The sequence below is a fragment of the Falco biarmicus genome, chromosome 7 (assembly GCF_023638135.1).
Source record: "Falco biarmicus isolate bFalBia1 chromosome 7, bFalBia1.pri, whole genome shotgun sequence".
Lineage (NCBI taxonomy): Eukaryota > Metazoa > Chordata > Aves > Falconiformes > Falconidae > Falco > Falco biarmicus.
The window spans coordinates 19,922,438-19,944,409 of record NC_079294.1 but is presented as its reverse complement, the minus strand read 5'-3'; the positions used below and the strand labels follow the sequence as shown (position 1 = coordinate 19,944,409).

At 35.8% G+C, this 21,972-nt stretch overlaps 1 protein-coding gene across 9 annotated transcripts in view; it reads right to left on the bottom strand.

Moving 5' to 3' along the window:
• The window catches only part of GPHN (gephyrin), a 296,958-nt gene that overhangs the window by 77,042 nt on the left and 197,944 nt on the right, over positions 1–21,972 (bottom strand). For 6 of the 9 annotated variants that reach the window (XM_056345747.1, XM_056345749.1, XM_056345751.1 and 3 more), the window contains one exon: positions 2,634–2,690. The exons of the other annotated variants lie outside the window; for them this stretch is intronic. In XM_056345747.1, coding sequence (XP_056201722.1) covers positions 2,634–2,690 — 57 coding nt within the window. The remainder of the gene's footprint in view (positions 1–2,633; positions 2,691–21,972) is intronic. 9 annotated transcript variants of the gene reach the window in all.

Here is a 21,972-nt window from a genome sequence, read left to right as displayed (position 1 = left end):
TTAACCTATTTTGTGAGATAAAGTAGGGACCCAAAAAGATTAAAGGTAAAGACAGAGGTACATGTGAACCTATATGCTTTTGGGTTACCTTATATGAGCCACAGTTTTCAGTTCAGGTAAGGCTATCAATCACTGGCAGAAGATACTTTTATCCTTTAAATTAAGGAGATCTATTTTATTTGTTGCTAAGTTAAATATTCAGAAAACTTCTAGATATGCAACTTCAGTTTTGGAAAGGGATTGCTTGGGATTTTAGGTTGCTGTAAAGCCAAGCAGTTTGATTAGCATTCATTAAAATGCAGTAGATATTTTTTAAACAAACCTTGTCAATTAGGTCTGGTTTCTCACACACATTTAAATGAAACCCCAGCCAGAAAAGAAAGAAAACACAAAGGGAGAAAGAGAGAGAGAAAGGAAAAAGATGAGGATGAGAGGACAAACCACTCAGATTTGGTGTTACCAGTCAGCGGAAGTTTTAAAAAAAACAGATCACCGAGTGAAATCGTACATTTACTCGGAGAGAGCATCCTTTGACATTGCCTTCTAGGTGATCTCTGAGCTCCTCCAGCTTTCGATGGAGCTACATGTAAACATCAGAAAATGAATTGAAAAAGCAACCTCTTGTCACCTTTTTTGTCTTTTGATTTTTGTGTTTGTGGGTTGATTTTTGGGTTGTTTGTTTTTAGTGGTTTTTTTGTTTGTTTGTTTTTGGGTTTTTTTTGTTTTTTTTTAATAAATCATACCATAACGCATTTCTCACTGCCTCTGGCAAAAAAATTTCAAAACATCAAAGTGCTTTGAACAACACAGACTTACAAGCTCAGTAAACTTGGAATCTGGAACAAGATACTTCTGCTTGGTTAACATTGCTCTTTTATCAATACAGGAAAAAAACCCTGAAAAATCAATGGACAGATAATTCTAAAGCTATTGAATCTCTGCTACACTGTTTATTTATTTCTTTATTTCTTTGCTTATTTATTGGCAAGGCTGTGTTCTAGAATTTATTTCCAGCAAAAATAACTTTTTCATTTTTGTGTTTGGGAACCTCAATTAGGATTTGCAGTTTTCTATAAGGATATTCATGTAAGATTTTGTGTCTAAGTATCTTTTAGGTCATGAAATTAAATCCTGGGCAAACAGCTCTACAAATAATAATCATAAATTATGTGCCAGCAAGTACTCATAAAAACGATAGGTGAATCCCACCACCTAAATAAGCTACATCTTCTGCATATGTATTTGCACTATGCATTTAGAATTGTAAGCGATGACCCATTAAAATGCACAGGTCACAGTAATTACATCCACAGTTTTCAAAAACAGCTCTAAAAACTGTGGCTGTCTTGCATTTTCCTCCATGTGAATTCAGTGGTCCTGAACATCTCCCACTGAAACAGTGCCTCATTCATGTACAGCGCTCTTCTCATCTACACTGTAACAGAAACCTCTTCCCCCCAAACAAGGTGAAAAGATAAAGCCTCACAGACAGTGAGGAATGCTATAGATGCCTCTGGCTATAACTTGTATAAATAAATAACAACTGGCTTCTTTTTCTGCACTGAGATCAATTTAAATGGTGGCATCACTGGAAAGAGGTGCATAATTAATCCTTTCCCTCACCTTCTTTATGCTCAGTGAAATAACATTTTCACAAAGAGCAGCTGCAGAGCAGTGTTAAGAGAATGGAGAGGATGGCTTGTCCTGGAACAAAGGCAATACACTCACATACAAAACCAAACCAAAAGATTAAAAACCAAGAAGGCAGGAAAGGCAAGGAGAATACAGAAGAAAACCGAAATAAATGGTGCTTGAGAAAGTGCTAAAAGGAAATAATGTGGAAAAAAGTGAAAAATTGGATGGCTGAAAGAGGCAACTGTTGAGATGGAACCCGAACAGAATGGCTTGGACTGCATATGATCAGCATCTTGGTATAGATTACGTCCTGTGTTTTGAAGCATTTATTAGGGTGCAACACTATGCGTGGTGGGTACTGATTTAGATATCTGCCTGTTAAGTGCTCTAAATATTTGAGTATCTTTGTACAAACATAAAAAAGGCAGAAGGGACTAATTATTAGCAAAACAGTGGCTCCATTCTTATTAGCCTTACATGAACCTCTCTCATTTCCTCTATTTAGTTGGATTTGTTCTGATTTAAAGACTAGACATACATGAAATATTCAACTCTCTTGTAACGGCCCTTTGCAGAATTAAACACAGAAAGTGTGAGCACTATAAAAATTTAACTATGTTTCAAGATGGGAAGCAGTAGTCTGAAGATGAGTAAGTCACTTCTCCATGTAACAGGCAGTTAACAAACAACACAGATCAGAGAAGTGGTTTAATCATGATCACCAAATTATAGGCATTTCAAGAAAGTTGTTACTATCTCTTATTTGTGGTGACATTCAAAGCTAACTAATTGGCAGCTTGCCTTCAGTAGTTTGTTCTATGTGTAGCACAGAAACAAACAAAATGTGACCCAACAGCAATAAGAATACTGAAATAAAAATGATGGGATGGTGAGAAATGGAAAAGCCCCTTCCCTCCCTCCCCTCACCTCCCCCTTCAAAAGGAAAAGTGTAGGCTATAGAAGAAAACTTGCAAAATAAATGTTAGAAACATATTTACTTTGAGGGATCCAACTCTACTAGCAACTCCTTTGCTTTCATCCGGCCGTCTAATTTGCTACAATGGGGGAAGATGGGTAAAAAAGACAGAAGAATAAAGAAAAAGTGAACTTAAAAAAATTTCCACACAATCAGTTAGCAGTACATGCAAGACATCAATTTGACTCTCTGAGACACCTCTAGAGGACAAAGACACAGACTCTAATTTCTGGAATAAATGATGCTTTACCATGGCATTTAAAACTTGCTTTGTTGACCATTTGTATTTCAGTATATTACCAATCTGGCACATATGTTGCATGCTGAATTCACTAACATTTCTGAAAGAATACATGTTACTTATCTGGTTTGGATATGAAGAGTAATGATGTCCTAAAACACTAACTGAAGAAAAAAAACACCCTATACCTTCTACAAATCGTATGATCATAGAATTCTATGACTGGGAGTATCAGGCCTGGCAAGTATCATGATTGATACCTGACAGAATGCAATACAGATTCCTATTGACCCAGGCCTAGAGATTTTTAGCCACTGCTATCAAGATTCCCAGTTAAAAATTATGCTGCCCAACCAGAAAATTTTAATGCCAGACCAACATTAGATTTTTATTTTAAATATACCACATTATAACCTCGCTCCCCACATCTCCTACCTGATTACTTTTCCTTCATTATATATGTTTTTTTCCTAAATGGTGCAGAGGATGGAAACAAATGAGGTAGCTGCTCAAAAGGCTTCATATTGTTGGAAGCATGTAAAATAAATCATTTATTTACAGCAAAAGTTCTTTTCAGATTGCTCAATCCAGTAATTATACCTCTTTTACTGATAAATTAAACTTGTGTCATTTGAAGTAGAGAGGAAGAAGACAATAAAAATGACTTTAGGGATATCCTAGTCTGAGTTAAGACTGAATTGAAAGTTTTTAATATCTGGTGGTTGTTTCATAGCTTACGTAAAACAAAGTCCCACAGAACTGAGGTGAACCCTTTCAAAGCACATTAACTGTCTTTTTTTAAGAAATCTCAGCAAGGAAGCCGAAGACTGAATGAACCACAGAAATTCAACTATGCTTTATGCTCTCTGGAGCACATTTGCAAAAGCACAAGTTAGATTGCCCTGTTTCTTTATACCTGACCCATGCAAAAGGGAGAAATTCATATTCAAAACACAGTCAACTGAATGCTTTTTTACTTGCACTTGATTCTCAAGAAAGTAATGCAACTAAGTAATATATTAACAATTGAAATATTTAGTTCTGATAGAATGTCCCCTAGCAAAATACACTAGAACCATTTATGTAAATTGTTGCTTTCCTTCCCTCATCTTATGGCATTAAAATAGCATTTGTTCTGAACTCTCAAGTGAAACACCCACATTACTCTTTTCATGGGGCTCCAAGCAAATCTCCAAGCAATTCTAGTACGCCAACCAACAAAAAACTGTATTTCTTAAATATAGTATGTCTCCTTTAGAGGACAGATTAAATTAAAATATATGCAGCTGCAACCTAGTTGCTATATTTTTCCTATTTTTTTTTAAAAAAAGATAGAAGCCTCAAGAGGGAAAAAATGACCCTTATTTGAAAAGAAAACAACAGGAGTTAGAGCAAAGATACTTGGAACAATATCTTGGTTGAGATATTACCAGTTCCAGACAGTAAGACATAATCGAGTAGAACCCCAATTCATGTTATCAATTTGAAACTTTTTAAAAAAAAACACATTTATTTTTGTTTTGAAAAATAAGAAAAAATAAATGCTGATAATCTCACATAAGGACATGGAACTAGGACATTAAGAAAAATGCTACATACCACAGCAACCTGGGAAAAAGTTGTGACAGCAATATGCATTGCCCTTCAGTTTTTCTTCTATTACTTACCAATGTGGGTATTGTGGCTGCTCAAGTTGTGCTGAAGGTTTAAGATTCAGTCATAAATGAGATCGGAGATATTACAGGTGTATATAACTGACATTATTTACTCTTTCTTTCTTCAAAATACATAAAGGAATACATACGCAATTTGTACGTTGTGAGCAGTGAAATTATAAAAGCTCACAAGGTAGCCTAAGGTCAACTCTTGTTTTACATCCATGGCACAGTCAATATACATGATAACATGTTTTCCACAGGAGCCTTGCAGAATGCAGCCTGGATGCTTCTCAAGGAATGAAAGAGAGTGATGTAAGTACTGCACAAGTTATACTACATCTGTTCTGGGAATTAAATAGGGTATTGCCAAGAAAGCAAGGGACAGTAGGAATTACACACTCCCCCACCCCCCACCCCCCCCGTTTTTTTTTTAAATTTTCATGGCAAATGCCACAGAAAGGAATTCAGGTATATCCTTATCTCTCTCTGGTCAACTCCTGTATGATGTTCTAGAAGCTGACTGATAAACTAGTATTTCAGGAAACACTTCTTGTTTTTCAGAAACTCAGCTAGACACAAGAACCCCATCATAGATGAACACGTGTAGCTAGAAAAGATCAGAATGAAAGATGTGCACATACATGTTCTAAATGTATGCTGAAGTATGTACACTTCTGTATACTTCTGTCCCCATCAGTCACTTGTATGATCTAGAAATGAATCCTTTGATTTTTCTATTACTTATTTGTAAAATTAAAACAATACTGCTAAGCAAAATATAGCACTAATAAAAAGAACCTCAACAATGAGACTGAAAACAAATCTTTCTGCCTCAGGTTTTATGGTTTGTTGTTTGGGTTTTTTTTATTACCACAAAACAAGCAAAATGAGTGGATTAAGAGATGAGGCAGGAACAACACTAAGTACTTATTGGCAAAATGTTACCTGAAAGACATGAGGGTTTTGAACATTCTGAAGGAGGAAAATGAAGATACTCAATGTAATGAAGGAAGAAAGGTGTTGTGTAGGGAACATTCCAGGAAACTGACAGGGTATAATGCACTGACAGTTAAGATAAATGCATTATATTTACATCCCTTTCTTATTCACAAAGGAATAATAGCAGGAGCTGGTAACTGAAGATTAGTCACAGGTGTCCCTATCCTGATATCTGAAGAAAAAGGTGGAGTTATGGGAGTACAATGAGATAGGAAGCCAGTGGAAGAAAACTTAGGAAGCAGGAAAATCAGAACCAAAGAGTGAGCAAAGTGGAGTGCTCAAATACACTTAATGAACTTGTTAGATGAGTGAAAGACTTTGGTACCAAAGAACAGACGCAACTGTTTTCTAAGCAGAAGTCTCACATATGATTTCATAAATATACCTCTGCCTTCTAATACAGCTCCTAAAAAATGTCCCTGTTTCTCCCTGGTTTTACTTCAGAAAAAAGAATTTAAAAGACCTAACATTAAGTATATATACTCATCATGAAGAAAGAACAGCTCTGAACAACAGGCTAATCTGAGATTCTGGCTTTAGTTGAATTTGTTTAAAGCAAGATTTCCACAACCGGAGAAATAGCCTCAAATACTTAAGACTATCTGTCTTAAGACTCCTTCCCCTTTCAGATAATATACCTTGTCCTTGATACTCTAAAGTTTCCCTGCTTACTGCTTCTGATAAAGAAACTGGAGTTTTGCAGGACCTAAAGCCTTCAGAAATGAGTTTGCATATCCACAGTCATCAAAAGCCAAACTCCTGTCAGATTTTTTCCAAAATGCTGGCTAATACATACATGGCTCATAATGACAAAGCCTTTTTGATATGATTGCATTACTTCTTTCTGAAACTGAGCAAGTGCAACACTAGCAATGGAAACTCTTTACAGCAGTAGTTTAAAAAGATGTTTCCTTATTCAAGGGCCTGGGCATGCGATGCTGGAATCATGTTAATCAAAAGCAAGAGATTATACTACACAGCATCCAAATCAAGTTCAGTTTATTTGCTGTACACACATGAAAAAACATACTGTTCTACCACTTGACCACTACCTGAGAGATCAATGATAAACGATGATTGAAGAAAACTATTAATATTATTTGTGGAACATTACACCAGTGGGTCTGCAAATAAACATTTTTGCATCTGCCATATGTGTTATCCCATATATCCCTGACAACTGCATTGACAAACATTTTCTCTTTTCTTACACAAAAATAGTCCCTGTCAGCTTCTAGGTACGGCTTCTTGACATTGCACCTAACCAAAAGTTCCCTTGTCCTCATAACTTAGGATGTCTTAGGGGATGTGCAGTTAAATGGTGTGAATATCCTCTACTGAATCCTAAGTCATGAAACTTGCTCGCATCGTGTTTGTCAATGTGACTACACATATTGTTAATAAATATTTATGAAGTTGTCCTTTTTAAAGCAGGATTTTGGCTGCGAAACAGTGACATTCACAACTTTGTACATGGTATGAGAAAAGACGACACCTGCCCCCTTGTTTTTCTTGTTTTAACTGCCATTACTTCCTTCCAGTTACCATCTAATCTCAAATTGCAGGGCATCATAGTAAAAAAGGAATGATCAGTTTTGGAAACCTAGAGCAAAACTGTGCATGTGATGCAATTTGATTCATACTTTGGTTTGCTTCCTTCAGAATTGCACAATACACTCCAAATCTGCGTTCCTGCCTGCCCGCCCCCCCTGCCCTTGCCCCCCCATTCCAAGGGCCACTCAACTGACCAAGGCAAAATATGGAAGAACAACAATGGGATAAATCTCTCTGCAGTCTGTTGTATCTTAAAGAGATGTTCTATGATTCAGTGAAAAGGTTTGTGGGTGTAGAAAAACAACATTAAAATGATCTTAAAGGTAAATGCATCCAGAAGACACACAAAATTAAAGAAGAGAAACTAAATATGAACTATAATGTATTCAAAGAGCCCCCCAGGAAGGGGCTTAGAAAAATACAGTATATTAAGTACAGGGATATTTAGAAGTCATCAGCAATTTGTTATCAGAAGCTTGCAGATTCCTCAAGTTGATATAGTGCATTCCACTATGGAAGAAGGAGGTCCAATTGATGAAGAGAAACCATAAAAACTATACTATGCATATTATTACACCGTACTGTTCCAGAAAAATGTTCTTGAATTCTTTCACACAAATTCTCACATATTTCACATTAACAACAAAAAGTGTCTCAAAAGTATAACCCAACTGGCCATGATTTTACATCAGCTGGCCAGGAACAAAAAACATTATGTATTGGCCAGATCACATAAGGGAAATGAATCCAAAGGAGATTAGATCATACGAAGATGGAAAATGCTTTTTCTGACCCTTAGCAATGTTTGTCAAAGTTCACAGTATAAAACAAACTGGAGATAAGTGAAAGACAGTGATGTCCAGAAAAAAAGGGATAAACTAAATATTCCATGGCTGGCAAGAAGTCATTTTAATTAGTGAATTAATTACATGCTGCTTGTCAACAAATTTGATGTTGGGGACTATGACTGCCAACATCCAAATATGTAATAAAATACAATATGGGTGGGGTTTTTTCCAACCTTTGCTTGCCTGATCAACAGTGGAAAATTCTGATACAGAAATCTGATCTCCAACTACAATGCTCTTCTCTAATAAGAACAATGTTCTACATCAAGTGAGAAGTTTCTATTGCTAACAAAGAGCTTAATATATTTTTAATATTGCAGCAAATCAATTTCTTTTAAGTTAAAAAATGCATTATGTATAACTTCTAAATTCATGCATGAAAAATAGACCTGCACTTGACAGTATTTTTACTTCTCCAGTTTTAGGCCAGACAAACACCAATTAGATGGGGCTTCCTAAATAAATGGGGAGTATTTTCAAACAAAGGGAATACAAGCTTCTGAACAAAGACATATATCCTCAACCAATAAACATATTCACACTTATGCATCATACTGCAGTAAGGCATAAATGTTTTATTAGGGTTGCTGCACTTCTTGAAAATGGTAAAACTATAAAAGCATGATGTACATGAATGCTAATGAATGCCAATAAAACATAATTATCATATCATCATAAATTTTGTTCACACTACCCACATATTTTTCTTTTTAAGTTTTACATTAATTTTTTAAAAAGGGCACTACTACTCACACTGTCATTCCATGTGCAGATGAGGGAATAAACACAGTGCAAGTGGACCAATCAGCAGCAAAAAGTAATGATATTTTCCTGCAGTTTTGTAGTTTAGTACATTAATATCATCACTAGATCAATGATCTGTTAACACACATAATGGCAAAGATAATGTAACCATGTCCTTATACAGGAGATTTTGTGTTACACTGGTTATTTTACACAACATGTGGCAGCCTTGTTCTTTAAAAATATCTATTGACTTCAGTGAAATTTAATGGTCAGAAATCAAATCTAAAAGTTGGTAGGTAAAATGCACAGCCAGGGCAAAACACACTACAATAAATAGAAACATTACCTATTATACTACTATTCTTAGTGATTTAATGTCCTAAATCTCATTCGAACTGGAGCTCTGGGCATATGAGAGTTGGGTCCTTACTTTCACTATGCAGTTAACAAAATACACAGGCTTTATGTTGCCCAAGACATGAAGAGACTATAAATGATGAGTAACAAAACCGAATGGCTACTCTTGGCAGAGGCATGCCCAGCCCAATGGGAATGGTATGGAAATTGCACAAAGGGCTCCCACTGGTTGTAAAGAATGCTGGCAAACAGAAGGTGCAATTAGCCTGCACAAAGCGGTGTGCTGTTGAGACCAGACTGCACCAAGAAAGCTGATTAAGTTCAAATATTGTGAGCTTCATTTTATTATATAGGGAATACACATGCACAAACATAATGGGACCAAGTTTTACAGTAGGGTTTCCAGACCTGGCTTCTGCCAGAGCTTTCAGTCACGCAACTCTCTCGTCACGTATCTGTTCCCCAAACCCTTGTACCCAGTCAAGGCTACCTCTCTCCCAGTTCTTCCTGACCTTTTCTCATAAAGCTATTGCTACCTCCGTCTCCAAGCTACTTCCTACCCTTCTCCAAACCACTCTAAGCCCTGCAGCCTCATCACTCAAGAGCCACAAATACAGCTTTGTTCTATACTCTTTTCGCTCTACCACTCAACCTTTACAGGTAAGTTCTCAATTCAATACTTTCAGTCCTCTCATTTCAGCCCTGCTTTGAATGTTTTTTCACTGGCTGCTGGCACATTTTGCCCGGTCCCCCTCCCCCCACCCCCCCATGCCAGCAGCCTCATTGATTCCAACATCTGTCACATATACCAGAAATCTGTCTTGGCAAATAGTGAACAAGTTCATATTTAAGGAAAAAATAAAAATGTGGTAAGTACTAGATAGTGAAGTTTTGAATTCTTTGCACATACCTTTCCCAAACTGATGATTCACTTCTGAATGTGCTGCTCTTTTACCTTGTTGCCCTAAGCTGAACTGAAGTTCTAAAAGCTGCAGCACCTATAGGGCTGTTCATAGTTCAGTGGCAGACAGGGTCCTTTAAACATTTTTAGACACTAAGCCAGCTCCTATCAAAGATACCTTGGTGGTCACGGTGAAAGCTGTTGCATCAATGAAGTCACTTAGAAGTGACCCGATGGTGGGACAGGTAGGTTATAACGCAAACCAGCTAAGGCATTTGCTCTCTTCGACCACTTTCAGCAGCAAAATTAAAGGAGAGTTGTTTGCACTGGGGCTTAGTATAACAAGAAAAATCCCATCTTTCTGAAAACAGATGGGCCAGCGGGACTTTAAAGGGAAGAGTAAATCTCTTTGAGGACAAGTGCGTTTAAGGTCTGTTCTCAAATTTCTGTAATATCCTGTACTTTATCCTTTTGACTAGGCAAGGCTGTTTTTGGAAAACCTGTGCAACACTTCTTGTCACATGTATTTCCTCACAGCTACCCATACTGAAGAGTTCAGCCGCAAAAAAGAAGCGGAAGGGTTGGTAAGGACACTGGGAAATGGTGTATCTATTAAAGCTATAGGAAACACATAATTAAAGCAGTGAGACAATAACCTCAGAAGATTAAGATAAGGTGGAAAGATCTGGGATTCAATTTACTTTGCAGAAGCTTAAAACAATATGACCTTTTAGGTGGAAAGATACTAACAGTAACCTGGGAAGTGACCAAGGTCAACCTTTGTTCACACTGACGGTGCTGTTGAATGAAACTATTGTCCAAGGAGGCTGCCTGGGAACTTCATAAAGCAAAGGAAGTGTTGCAATGAACCACCATGCCAACGCATAGAACTCTTTGCTCAAAGGCATTCCTCACATTTTGAAAAAATATTTTTATAAGAAAAAAACCCAGTCTTAATAGAGAAACTGTAATGAATAGTGCAAATTTGAAGGACAGATTGCCAACAGCTGGTTTGAAATCTTGCCAAATTTGTTACTGTTTCTTATGGGATGATTTTCATAGATCTACTTTAAGGCATTCAAGTGGAAGGCCCAGTTTCCAAAACAGTCATTGGAGAGAAATAAGCTCCAAATTTAAGTGCTTCGAATTTCTCACCTTAAGGATCCCTAATTTGTCATAGACTTTTCCCATAAATACACTCCTACAGTCACCACTGTTGCTGGTTTAAATAAACAGCTCTTTACTGAAATATATGCAGGTTTCAGTAAATGTAAACATCAATAAATGCCTACAGAAGTTCTTGTCCAAGAACATGCAATGCTACAGTGAAAGTGATCAGAAACAGATAAATAGCCACATCTTTCCTCTCAAACAAACAGCGAAACTGAAGAAATCACATTCTACCGTATTCATAAATGCCCCTTTTGAAGAGACAATATGTATTTTGCCTTTTAAAATTAGACTAAATTGGTGAGCAAAATAGAGGCAATTAATCTCAGACATTAAGGATAAATTTTGAATGTAATAAATATGGGGATTCTTTTGGATCACTGTCATTACTATTGTAATTCAACAGGTAATCTGTGAATGTACTAATATCTTCATGATCACACAATTCTGAAATCACATTTTAACATGTCATCAGAATTTTGTCATGATTTGTGCTGCTACAGTTTACTAATTTTACAAAAGCAGAAATGTAGAAAAAAATCAAATAGTATTTTCTTATGCAATCTCTTCAAGGAACAAACAACACTAGTTAAACTGATTGCTGATGTTCAAAATGGGACAATTTCCTGGAGCACTTCAGTGCCTTCTCCCTTTTCATAGAAAATTAAAGCAGGGAGAACAACCTATGACCAATATTTTACTAAACAAAAAGTGGCACAACTTTCTCCTTGGAGATCCAGGATACAGAGTTGGATAAGCATTGACCTAAGACTTACATGAGTTACAAAATAAAGGGTTTCTAACATACTTTGTGAGAAAGGAGGCAATTAGACGGGTAAGCAACCAAAGAAGTTGAATTTAACAGAATGAACTGTATTAACAAATTTTAAATGGCTGTTTATGAGAAGGCTGGATAAAAGAACAGCTGTCTCTTAATTCTAAAAACTATTATCTTTTCCAACACCTTTATTTTCTGATTTCCTAGTACTGTGTGTTGATGTTTAGTGATTGCTACAGTTTAATGGGACTACTTAATGGAATGGACTTGGTATGTTAGGGATTACAATAATGTTTTCCAACTTTTCTGGATAAATTGGCTATAGGGCTTACCTCATCTCATTGCTTAATGACTACTTCTCATCTGAGGTACTTTGAACTGTCATTTATTGTGCTTAGAACGATAGAATGGAACCACACCAAAAAAGCAAGTAAAGCAGCAATGACATGGTGTACACATACCCCTCCGGTATGGTTCCACAGTACCTAGGCTCAGCTGTGACAAAAAAATTATGTGCACCCACATGTACAGAGATTTTTTTTTTAAAAAAAAACAATCATCCTGAGCAATAGAGAGGCACAGAATGAGGATTACACACACCAACAGGTATATAAGAGGTACTAGGCCACATACTAAGTATGTTGAATGTTTTCCTTTACCAGCCAGTAAATAATGCACGGGAACCTGGCAGAAGAATGCTAAAGAGAGAGGATCTTGTATGTTCTTCTAAAACCTTCTGGGGAAATACTTGTTAAAAATAGCTACAGTTCAAAAACTTGGGGAATCAATATGGTGTAAGAATCTACTTAATGAATAAAACTCTTAAATTCTGATAGCAGTTGCTCAGGCTAAGTCCTAAAAGACAATGTTTTGTCTTGGAAAGATAAACAGATGAATGACTATATTCACACTTGATGCACTGCTGTGCTGACCTATAAATGCAACTGTAACATGATTCTGAGAACTAGCTTTTTGTAAAAGATAAAGCCTTTCTGCTTGGGCAATAAAGGTACAAGAAACAAGACCTTGATATAAAATAAAAAAAAAAAAAAATCTTAAAATTGAGATGAGGTCTACATCTCCTATGTCTTGTAGAAGGTATCTTGTAAGCGCCATGCAAAATCAGATGACACACACACACAGAGTTAATGGTCTACATGAGCCTTGCATTCAGGCTCAATCTGTTTTTTAGATAAACAACTGACTCCTCGGACATTGTTTCTGTGATCACATTAGACCAAGAATAACTTTGCAGTTTCATACTATAATGAAATTGCCTGATTGCTTAACTACATGAAGATAGATTGGCTTCCAAAAGAGAAGTATTTTTAATACAGATGCAATAAAACCAAAGTGAACAGGTATTCAATTCAAATAAGACTGATCTTGAAAAATACATTTTTCTGTATCAACAGACAACAAGTTTTATCTACCAAGGGAAATAAACGACCACCTTGGTTAGCCTTTTTCCAAAACACTGTTCTAACTGAAGATACTTTGACAGAACAAAAATAAACTCTTGAAATACTTTGTCTCTGTTTTCTTGAGCGCAGAAGAACAAAAATCCATGCCAAGAAGGTTACTAGGTCTAGACAAAGAGCCTGGCAGACACGAAAATAAAAGATTTTCTCTAAGCTAGACATTATTAAGTACAAAATGGAGTTAAAGTAATTTAAAACAAGGAGTAAGAGATTCCTTAAACATACAAACAGAAAAAGAGAAAGTAGAAATGGTATCATTTCAGGTTGGGAAGGCATCTAGAGTAGAGTAAGTAATAAAGAATAATACCTTGCCTGAACTTTGATTAGGAACGATAATACATGACATGGGAACAAAGGCGTAGTAATCAATGAGAGTTAGTATAAAGCTCTATTACTTTTTCTGAGTCAACTGCTCTTATAAACAGATGAAATGTAGGACAGGAACATATAAGAGTAAAAAGGCAGGGTAAGGAAATTGCTTGCTGGAAGGTAACAATGTATTTTGCTGAAAGAGAAACAGGTGGAACAGAAGTTTGGAATACAGTTTGCAAACGAGTCATGTAGAAACTGACCTTATCTAGTATTTTCAATAATGATTTTGAGACAAAAGTTAGGAGGGTTCTCAGATAAATATGGGAGGTTTCATCATTACAGAATATTGAAGTAATCTCATCAGCAAGTATCTGATAACATTGAAGATTGCTGTAAAAGAATGGAGTGAAATTTAATGTAAAGTTCTGAACTAACAAGCATCTTTGCTGCATGGGCAAAGATTTTACAGTTGGAAAAAAGACAGAGATTAAAAATCTATTGAGTCTCATATAAGCAGATACACAGTTTTGGTGGCTCTAATGAAGGTGAAATATACAACAAATGCAGGAAAAAAACCTTTGAAGGAGATTTTTTTAAAATATGAAGGAGTTTGACTTAGGTAATTCATAAAAATGCAACCTGAAAGTTTCTATGCATCCCCTTTACAAGTCAGTCTGAGAAATGAACACATGATCAAGAAAAGATTGGTCTATTTAAGTTAAAAGGCCAACAGTGGCACAAAGGCAACTGAGTGCACTGACCAAGGAGATAATGAGGTTCTAAAACAGGGCTGGAGACAGCTGTGCAGAGAGGAAAACTATTTTCAGTTTGCAAATTTTAGATGGTATTACATATTACAACATTAAAAAGTATTAGATATTGCCCAAAATAGGAGATAAGGTTCATAGAACCAGGAGGTGCCATTTACTTTTAACTCCTTTATTTCCTAAAAACCTTTCCAAAGGTGAAACTAGACTTCAGGGAGTACTAGTACACTCACTAAATAACTTGCAACTTAAAGGCAATTTGCTATTTATATTATCCATGAGAAAAGCAACGCCTGTGCTTTAGGATCTTGCTTCTCTCTCAAATCTTACATCAGGTAGATGCCACCTACTTCTGCAATGGAACCAGCAAACCTTTACTGCAAATGATACAGTAACCGCAGTAACAAGCAAGACTTGAAAGAGATTTCCTGGTCTAAATTTCAGTTTTGGCTCCTGTGAATACATAACTGCTTGCTGCTGCTAGACTACCACCGCTCCTTACAGCACTTTGAGTTGCATGTGCGCATGAAATGGAATTGTTATTATTACACTGCAAATCTATAGAAACATGATATGATATCATGCAAGTAGCTTGCTTCAAGAGCAAGCAAATACAGACTTCTGTACAAGAATACTCCTTCAATAACAGATATATTAGAAGTGGTAGAGAAAAAATGGAAATGTATGGATGTGAAAGCACCAGAAAACATAGCAGAAGTGATATGAGAAAAATATGTTGATGGCAGGCATATTAGTAGTTCAGTTAAGTTCACAGCACTTCATGCAGCTTCTGGGGATACCCAATCAGTAAAACAGGGCAACCTAAAATAACTTTCAGACCCAAACAAAGAGCTGAGCCACTGAAATATGATGTTTGAATGATAAAAAGCAGGTTTAAATAAGGAGAACACAGGTCCATGAGCAAATCTTGCAAACTCAAGAAGTGGAACCAGATGGAGAGATAAATATCCCTTTAACTGTCAGATCCTAAACAGTATATATAAGGCACATCTGACGCTGACTTTATGGATACCAGTGTAGAGAAGAAACCTAGAGAAATTGTGGAGAACTTGATAGCTGGTGCCCAATGTGCTACACATCATTTCAAGCAATCTTGACCAGACAGGGGGGTACACATATATGGATGTCTGAATGCTGGACAGACTACTGAATGCATGTATCTTCGTGCTCTTGAGTATGTAGATACGAAAGTGTGACTGAAATACTTTTTGTTTTAAAATAGCATCACCTACCTGTCCTATAATAAATGGCATTAAACTTTGCTACATCATCACTAAATTATTAACTATTGTAAGAAAGTAACTAGAAGAAAGAGGATCATTGTCTATCCTTGAAAGTATGTTTTTAAAATTTCTGATCCTTTTATCAAAAAAAGAACACAGCAGTAAGTGATACGGATTATTTATTATGTCAATAGTCAGTGAAGGAACAGAAGAAAGCCTGCCCATGCCTGAGCTGCTGATTATGATCAGGTTAATGTATGAATGGCTGAAATTACAGATTGGCAGAGATTGAAGTGCTAAAAAAGAGGAGCAGTAGAAAACCAATTCCTACAAACAGAACCTATGGCTATATGAAAATTCAGCACGTAGATGCATAGTTTTCCTTTTGGAATCATATTTCATAACAAAACAAAAATAAATCAATTGGCACAGGTAGTAAGAACTAAGATCCCCAAGGAAAAGAGAAGGAATGGAGGTGGAAAGTCAATATTGCTCCAGGAGGCCAACTCAGCAAGACATCAAAATGATCACCAGGCACCAAAAGATTCAACAAGCATTGGTGAAAAAGCCAGAACAGATATATTGAAAATGGAGCTAGCAAATATTTCTGTAGAAGTGAATTCACAGTGATTTCTATATGAAGAAACTGGATGAAAGACAGATGTAGCTACACTGCTGTTTGGAAAAAAACCAACAACAACCCAATAAACAAAATCAAAACCCCTTGTCTTGTGATACATCAGAATTCAAACCAGAGATTTATTTTGGATAGGAACCAAAAAGGTGAGGTAAGGAAACTAATGCAAGAAGGATGCACATCTTTTCCTTTTCTTAAAGTAATGCCAAACTAAAGTTACTAGAATTTGAAAAAAAAGCCCAAAAATTGGCCTTTGAAAAAGCATAATAATAAACAAGAACTCTTGCCCCCAAAACTAATTGGAAAAAACATTTCAAGAAGGAACTGACAAGCTGATGCAGCATAAGCATATATAGATCAGAACTCATGCAATGCACGTGTAAGCTATGATGTCTGTACTGAAAGATTACTCTCTTCTGGACGATAGTTTAAATTTGAAAAAAGAATTATTTTCAGGGAAAGGTTGAGAAGCTTATTTCTGACATGCTTGAAAGTTCACTGGACTCAGGAAAAAGAATGGAATTCGGTAGCTTAATAAAATACCAACCGGTGACTAAGAAAGAGAAATATAAGGAAATTTCACACATTAGAGCTTTTTCATATGATTCAGTATGTAACAGGTCTGAAAAGCAGCTGATTCTATGAATTCAAGAACTGTTCTGGATAGCCAACCCCCAACTGCTCTAACATTCTTCTTTAGCCCTGGTATAAACAGTTTTTGGGCATAAGACAAGGAAGGGAACTGGATTTTGCCACTGCTATATTATTCAATACAGATTCCAGTTACCAACAAGTATTATCAATGAATATGGTACTACTTAGAAAACAGATATATGATAAATAAAAGTAAGTCAAGTAAATACCTCTACTGAAGTTCTATGTTCATCTTAAACTTGATGACACAAGTTTTCATTCTGCCTCTCCAGTGACTTGTTGATAGGTCTATTTTGGTACTAACAAAAACCCCAAAATCCTACCCCAGTATTTTTCAGTCTTCCTATGAAGGGAATTTTCTATTTCAGAAAGGATTTTAGTAGACTTTGCTTTTATTATTTATGTTGTATTTGGTTTTTTCGATATCCTAAGCATACAAAGCTGCTTCTTTCTTAGGTACAATGTCTCAGTTCTGAAGCTGTGGTATTTAGTGTTTTCAACTAACAACAACCACCACCAAAATGTAAACAAATAATAAGACTTGTTAGGAGTCAATCATCCACACATTTTGCCAGGACTTTAAACAATGAGGAAAAAAGGCAATGACTATCTGGAAAATATTCTAGTATCTTAGTTAGTAACTGATTTGAAAACCACTGCTGCACTGTACTGAGAACCTAGGAGGGTACAGTAGATTGGTGTGTGTTAGTAAGCAGGATTCCTCAGCTTAAGGCCACGCTGGCTACTTTCTACTGCAATTTACATTCTCTCAGCATCTTTTCACTAAATATCATTTTTTTGTAATCCTGGAATATGCACTAAAAAAAATATTTAAGAGGACATAAAGCCCAGACATAATCAAGAAAACACTGGTATTTTTAGCAAGATCAAATATCTAACTAGGCCCATGTGTCTATAAACAGCTACCTGTTTTACAAGAAAAAGCAAGAAACCCTTGCACTACTTGGTGTGCGATTTCTTCTACAAAGACCATCCTAACAATTTAAAACATCCTTTGCATTTTTCCATGCTCCTCAACCATATCACAGCTAAACAGCTGTGCTAAAGCACTTGCTACTTAAGTCAAGCAAGTTCCTATGCAAACTTAATAAATAAAAAAGAAAAAAACTTTACTTGGGCATTTAGTGTATGTGTACAAACTTCAAAATTTATTTACACACTTTCCATAGCGTTTTCACCTTGATGACCACCTTAAGAAGAACTAGTAGGAATCAAGTTAACAAATATAAAGTTTAATGCACTCAATGTACACAAAATATCTACCCTATGGATAAAACAGCTTGCCAAATCATGTCCTGAACAGCATCTTATTATTAACTAAGAATTTCTGGTAAGCAACCTGATCTTTCTTCTGTTGAAAAATCTGCAACAATAATTGATACAAAAGCATCTTCTCAACTCTACCTGCTCCCATCTGCTAATGTCATTCCTTCACATAGTAGTTGTATACTAAAAGTCACAACACTAGACTGAAAGCATAAATCATAATTAGGTTTAGTATTAATTTGTAACTCATTTGACTGTGTGACAAACTTGCACATTCAACATTAACACTATGGTTCATGACAGGTGTTCAAAGCATAATTTCTCATTGACAGCAATCATGAAAGATGATTGAGATAATAAAGTATTTTTTGCCACAGAAATAATTCTCATCAGCCTTTTATTTTTTTTTAAATGTTTAATGTATTTTTCTAGGCTTTTTCATTTCAGAAATTCTCTGCAACTGAAACATTTACATAAGCCACAAGTATCGTGCTTTTTTACTTTAGGACTATTAGGTCTTTAAGTGAATGTCAACTTACAAATGACACAGATAACAGTTCTTAATAGGAGACAGCTACAGAAAGTTACAGAAAGTGATCAGCTAGCAGAACTAAACATACTATGCTACAAAGAAGGTGTGAATGGAGTGGTGGACAGATGGGACAACAGTCTTGCTAGAATCTAAAAAACTTCTGAAGATCAGCCTTGCTTGCTCATTTAAGTTGTAAGATAGAGCCTACAGACTTTTCTTACATAGGAATTAAAAGCTACCTGTCACAACTACAAATACGTAAGGATGTAACTTACCACCACCTAGGGTTTTGTCTGATTCGATGTAACTAAAAAATGGATAGCTAGGGAAGGGACAGATAACCAGCAAATAAAGTAGAGAGAGACTTATTCTTAAGCAGAATGTAAGGACTGTAGGGAATGAAGTAACAGGATAAAAAAAACAAAACAAAAACACGCTCTTGTTTTAAAAGTACTATAGTATACAAGTTCCTTAGGATCCTTCATAATCAAAGATAACACTGAAAGAAACTTTGCACATTGAAGTGGAAGAACTGAACATCAGTGAGATTGATGAGATTGCAAAGTGAAATACTTTAAACACCTCTTGTCACTGAAATGTATTCCTGGTGATAATTTAAAATCTGTCCTTGGCCTTCTGTATTTGCTTTATTTGACTTTGAGACACAACACTGCCAAAAATTAAAATGTTGATTACATCATTTATGTATGGGAGAAGTGAAGACTTCAACTTAAAAGCTGTGATTTTCTTTTGTACTAGTATCATCTCCCTAAGAGTAGAACAAAATTAGAATTTTGAAAGGATGACTCAGTCATTTGCTCTGGATACATTCTTTAAAGTTATCTGAAGTTATAGATCTAAAATTTTATACCCTAAGTTTAAAAAAAGCCCCAAGAGTCAACATTATTGGGAACACAAAAAAATATCTCCATATTTGTAACAGGTATTTCATACTACGTAGTGTATTGATTTTGTATCTGAAAAGAATGTTGCATTTAACTTCATGAAAATCCCAACCACAAACATACACCAAAATACAGTAAGAACTTGGAATCTGAGCAGCTACTGGAAATCACAGGAAAAATCTGCAAGCCACACTGTGTCATCCTAAACTTTTGTACGTGAGTTATTCAGCAAATTCACCTAACTTTGTTGAGAAAACAGTAAAACTTTAAAATGACCAAAACTATTTTGTAAAAGATTATCTGTCACAACCTATCAACTTTATGGTTGAATGACTGAAAAAAGGAGGACTGTTAGTGCAGTTTTCCCCTGAGTAAAACTTAGATTGCTTCTATATGTGAATCCATCTACTATAAATATGGTTTAAATGCTCTTTGAGCCACAGTAGATTTTGCTTGAAACTCAAATGCAATTTAGAGAACCAGGAAGGTGTTCTACAGAGATCTATTAAAAGCTAACAGAAGCAAGCTTGCTTAGTTTTGGGGATGCACCTAATGACAGACAGAGCAGTTCCAATGGAAATTTGTCTTGAGAAGTTCTGACCTCCCAAGAGGCTACAGTGAAAAATCTAACTACTTCTTTTAAAAAGAAATTAAACTTTTGAGGACTCATTGAAATATACAGGCTCTCAATACTCAATATTCATCATTTACTACTTTGTTAGAAAAAGAGATTTTCAGAAAACATGGAAGATAAAGTGTAAAAAGTAAAGGAAATTTAAAATTAAATCCTGTATTTTATCCACATGATCTGTGTGTATATATAAACATCACCAGGTTTTCCAATAGATAATTATGAAAAGGTAAAGACCTCTCCTAACTGATCAATCAGGAACATTAATAAAGCATGCTCCCATACCTTCTCTCCAATACCCCCATGCATTAGTAACCTGCTACTTACATTCATTCAATAGCTCTGCTCCTGTCATTGCAGAAGCTCGATTTTTTTTCTGACACACACAACTTTCTCCTATTCAGCAAATTCAGTAAGAGAGATGTAAAGATTTATATACATTTAGAACAAAAAAAAACCCCAAGAAAATGGCACAACAAAATAAACTGGAATATACAGTTGACAAAGAAGTATAATGCCACTAGATCTATGGTTAGGCCACCACTCCAGACAGTATGTATAAACAAAGAAAACTGAACCGTTTTTCTTTCTGAAACTTCCTCTCCTTTGTTTCATTTCATACACATTTTGGAGCCTTGAAATGAGTTCCTAAACCATCAAATGAGAATACTGAAGATACACACTTGCAGATTAAAGAAGAAAAAAAACCCACCCTGGAATATCAATTGGATGCTGAAGTACAATTTATCTTTATTCTCACCACTGCGTGGATCAAGAGGTCCACTGTAAATTTACTTCATATTGCATTATCAGAAAGCCAGGATCCAGAAGGAAAAACACAGTAAGTAAAGACATTTAGACATATTGAGTATCTTGAAGAATATGAATGAACCATATTTCTTGACAAATTCAGATGACATCTGAGAACTTGAGGGTACTGAAAAGGACTGAACAAAAAGATAATGAATACTTATTATTTAAAAAAAAAACAAACTAAATTGAACCAAGAGCTCTCTAAGGGGAAAAGAAGCTTAAACTTTTGTGCAAAATCCAACCTTTAGGTAATAGCAACAGATGAGATTACCCTTCAAGTTTATTTTCCAGCTGGGCTTTCCTAGATCTTTCCCTGTTACCAGCTTGTACCACCCACTTTCAAAAGATGTCACAGAAAAGCTAGACTAGCTAGATGTTCCTTGGCACTCCTGTTATAAAAGTGGTGCGGTCTCATACATTTTGAACAAAAAACTAATTTTACAGTAATACATGAAAACAGGGCTTAACATGAAATAACAAAGTATAATCCAATTATAAGAGCTCATCTCAACTGATTTCCTGAAGAAGAGTTTCAGATTTTTAATCTGTTTTGAAGTTCTTGTAGTTTCCTTCTGTAATCTCTGAATCTTTGAGGACAGTCTAGAGGAGTGCATTCTGCTTCACAACAGATAAGCTTTACTCCTTCCCATTGTGATAACCTTCCTGAAAATATACAGGCTTCATCTAGAGCTATTTCATAGCAGTGCTGTCTCTTATGCCTGTTACTGGTCTCTTTTGGTTTTCTTTGGACACCTGTGTTTTGTTAACAGGCATAAAACTCAATGCAGTTTTTGTTTCGTATCACTCTTCTGCTCTGAGTGTTCTAATGTAATAAGAGTTTTGAG